Genomic DNA, 3,731 nt, shown 5'->3' on the forward strand with positions numbered 1-3,731 from the left:
TGACCTCCCACCCACCCACCCACCCACCGCAGTGTTCTACGGCTGCAAGTACCAGTGCGAGCGGGTATACACGGCGGCCATGGCGGAGGGCGTGCGGCGCCACATGCTGCAGCTGCAGGCGGATGCCCGCGCTGCGCCTGCTGTGCCTGCCGCCAAGCAGCAGTAGGCGCATCGCCTGCCCGCTCGCCTGCTTGCGTCCCGACAAGTGGCACTGCCTAGTTACTGTGTTATCGCCAGCGTGAGTCTCAGCACTTTTGAACCCTGCACCCTCGCTGACACTCCTCCTGCGCTCTGACTGACTGTCCCTGCTGGAGCCTACCCGCCTTCCATTGACGATCTTGCACTTTTGAAGTCTTTTGAATTGACATCAACTCCTTGACCTGCACCCATCTGTCCTTGAATTGTTCCGCTCGCCTTCCCCTCGACCATACCCACCAACATCCCTTTTGTCGCGGCCTACTGCCGGGACTTTTGCCATATTCTTCTTTGTATGCCAGCACGGCAGGAGTCGGTGCGGTGAGACTTGCTCTCAACAGACGATCCAACACATGTGTTCACGGTGGCAACCTGTAAGTTGCGCCATGCAAACACAGGAGGCCCCGCCAGGGAGCACAGCAGACGGGCGCCGCTGGACACGACTCCCGGCAGGAGCATGACAGGGCTGACGTTCAGCAGGTTCGCTATCGACATTGATGAGATCTGAGGAGTGCCCAACTACTCAACAACAAGTGGACTGACACACGGCTGACTTGGGGGACCTCCTGGCGGGGAGGCAGCCAACTTTGCCCTTGTGAGGGCAAGGCAAGGCAAAGTAGCCCACGCGCAACCCTGTGGTCAATCTCCCCCAGGAGCCCCCAACCAAGGGCATGTGGCCCTGCGCCCTGCATGTGCCCTGCCCTTCGACCTTCCGTACGCTCCTGCCAGTCCTTGAATAGCAGCCGTGTGGGTAAACATGACAGCAGCCGACAAACGAAATCCGGCTGCCCGTCACAATTAGGTGGGGTGCCACGGCAGCTGTTGGTACTGCGAAGCGCGGCAGCCACCCGGGATGCGCAGTGCAAGCATACAACGAGCAGGGGGAGGTGGCCGCCAGGGACCAAAACCGGCCACCTCCAATCAGAATCAGACAGCAAGGTGCTCCGATCAGTAGTCGGGGCCGCGGGACAGCACCTCCTTGCGGGTGGGGTGCAGGTACAGGGTGTGCTCGTACTGCGCGGTGTAGCAGCCCTTGGTGTCGCAGAGGGGCGGGTAGGGGTCCACCACCCCCGCGTCGCACAGATTCTTGAGAGCCATCAAATACTTCTCCTCGCCCAGCCGGTCCAGGTAGCTGCGCCAGGGGGAGGGTGTGGGGTGTGGGGCGGGGGGTGGGGGCCAGGAAGGGGCCGGCAACAGGCCAGTGTGGGGGCCAGGCAGGGGCCGGCAACAGGCAAGCGTGGGGGCCAGGAAGGCGCCGGCAAGCGGGGCTCGGCGGGGGCCCCGAGGCGCCCGCCAGGCTGCGGGGAGGTGGGGCAGGGGCGTGCGGCAGGCGGGCGGCTCACCGGCGGCAGAAGGCCAGCGTGCCAAAGTGGCGGTCGATGGTGGCCAGCAGCTGCTTGGCGCGGGGCAGGCGCAGCGGCACGTGCCCGACATCAAAGTTCTTCATGTAGTGGCTGATCTCCAGGTCCTCACGCACATACCCCTTGCCTGCACGCCACGCCACGCCACGCCACAGCACAGCACAGCGTGAGACAGCGAGGGCACGGGCCGTGCGCATATGGGCGGCCCCCAAGGCGCACCGTGGATGCGCACCCGCGGGCGAGCTGCTGCCGCTCTTGCCTGCGCCGCCGCCCCCTCAAGCCCCGCCCTCGCCCACCCCGCCACCCCGCCGCCCCCCCAGCCGGCAGGCCAGACAGGCAGGCGGGCGGGCAGGCAGGCAGACAGGCAGGCAGGCAGGCCCAGGCACCGGCGCCAGCACCGGCACAGGCAGGCAGCAGGCAGGCGCCCACCGGTGGAGCCAAAGGTCTCGATGGCGAAGAACTCTCCCTCCTCCATGCGCGTCGCCTCCCCGCCCTTCACGATCGGCACGCTCTTGCCGGCGTGGATGCGGTAGGGGCCGATGGAGTGCCCGTTCAGGTTGCGGATGCTCTTCACTTGGAACACCTTGCCATCCAGCTCCACCTCGTAGCTCTCCATCACCTCCTGCGAGAGGGCGGGCGGGGAGAGGAGGGGCGGGGCGGGGCGGGTTGCGACGGGCGGGGGCAGGGCTGCATGGCGGGCAGGCAGGTTGCGGCAGGCAGGTGGGCGTGTGGGGCAGCAAGGCCATCAGGGAGGCAGGCGGCCAGGCCACCGGGCATCCGATACCGCTGTGCCAGCCAGCCCAGCCAGGCCCAGCCAGCCCCCCAGCCCACCTGGATGGCGGCGCCGACGTCGCAGAGGCGCACGTCGATGCCCGACTCGCGCACGCCCGTGTTGGTGGCCTCCCGTACCGCCTCCAGCAGCGGGTTGTACCGCGGGTTGAAGGCCACGGTGAAGGCGGAGTCCACGATGCGCCCGCTGATCTGGGTGCCAAAGTCTGCGCAGCGCACGCACACAAGCGGTAGCCGCGCCAGTGGGCGAGGGCGGGGCCGCACGGGGAGGGCGAGCGGCGGCGGCTGCCAGGGCGCGCAAGCGCAGCCGGCCAGCCTGCCGCCCAGCTGAGCCCAGCCACGGCCGCGCCCCCAGGGGCGGCCCACCCACCCACCCAGCTTCATGACGTCGTCGTACTGCAGCACCGTCTTGTCGCCGCTGTTGGGCGTCCAGTGCGCGGCCACGTAGTTGAGGGAGCAGCCGGTGGGGAAGGCGATGCCCGCGCTCAGGCCGTTGGCGTCAATCAGCTTGCGCACTGCGTCACAACGGTGAGCGCGGCAGGGCGGCGGCAGGCGCGAGCATGGTTGGGGCAGACGCGGTGGCACGCGGCTGGGCATGGCGTGGAGTTTGGACGGCGGCGGGATGTTCGGCGCATTCTAGACAATGGGGGTGTGGGAGAGCAGCCCCCAAAGTGCTGATAGGTCGGTTCGATGTAGCAGCAAAGCGAAGCCCGGGGGGAAGTGGAGGAGCCGCTCCCTGGGCATTAGAAGCTGCATGGTCGGGCGCGGCGGCGCAGCCGGCTCACGCAGCACTGTGGCGGCGGGCAGGCCTCCCCCTGGCGTGCAAGGGCCCAGCAGGCGGCCCCAGTCAACCGTTGCGCCGCTGCCCTCTCCAGCCATGCCCACCCCAACCACACAGAAACACACAGAGGCGCGCACAGCCGCGCAGACACCCACTACAGGCGCTCCCCCACACAGCCACCCACCCCAGGCCCCCACCAGCCCCAGCCCCACCCACCCGAGTCCTCCAGCTTCTCGCACAAGTCGGTCATGAGGATGCCCGGCTTGGCGATGGTGCGCACGTAGGCGCGCACCTGGCGGTGCACCTCCGCCGCCTGCCGCACCTCGTTCACCATCTCAGCCTGCAGCCGGTCCATCTCCCGCTTCTCCGCAGCCGTCTCACGCCACCGCTGGCTGCGGGGAGGGGGGGCGCGGGCGGGGGCAGGAGCACAGGGGGCAGGGCGCGTGAGGGCTGGGCGGCTGGCTGGGGCGGCAGCAGGGGGCAGCCAGGAGCGACGCACGTGAGCATGGCGCACAAAAGATGCGTGCCACTGGCGTGCCACTGGCGTGCCACTGGTGGCCCGCTGGCGGCTCCCAGCAGCCAGCGCCCCCCCCCCCCCCCACACA

At 68.7% G+C, this 3,731-nt stretch overlaps 2 protein-coding genes across 2 annotated transcripts in view; one reads left to right on the forward strand and one right to left on the reverse strand.

Annotated features, from left to right (window-relative positions):
* The window catches only part of CHLNCDRAFT_142330 (hypothetical protein), a gene marked incomplete at both ends in the record, with an annotated part of 1,330 nt that extends 1,164 nt beyond the window's left edge, over positions 1-166 (forward strand). The window contains one exon of the mRNA XM_005850104.1: positions 33-166. Coding sequence (XP_005850166.1) covers positions 33-166 — 134 coding nt within the window. The remainder of the gene's footprint in view (positions 1-32) is intronic.
* Positions 167-1,143: 977 nt separating this feature from the next.
* CHLNCDRAFT_142331 (hypothetical protein) lies at positions 1,144-3,633 on the reverse strand (the record flags this gene model as incomplete). Its single annotated transcript, XM_005850355.1, has 7 exons — positions 1,144-1,327; positions 1,539-1,683; positions 1,986-2,178; positions 2,388-2,551; positions 2,720-2,860; positions 3,343-3,518; positions 3,626-3,633. The coding sequence occupies 7 exons, from the start codon at positions 3,631-3,633 to the stop codon at positions 1,144-1,146; spliced, it is 1,011 nt and encodes a 336-aa protein (XP_005850417.1).
* Between the last annotated feature and the right edge of the window lie 98 nt (positions 3,634-3,731).

This window comes from Chlorella variabilis (assembly GCF_000147415.1).
Source record: "Chlorella variabilis unplaced genomic scaffold CHLNCscaffold_4, whole genome shotgun sequence".
Lineage (NCBI taxonomy): Eukaryota > Viridiplantae > Chlorophyta > Trebouxiophyceae > Chlorellales > Chlorellaceae > Chlorella > Chlorella variabilis.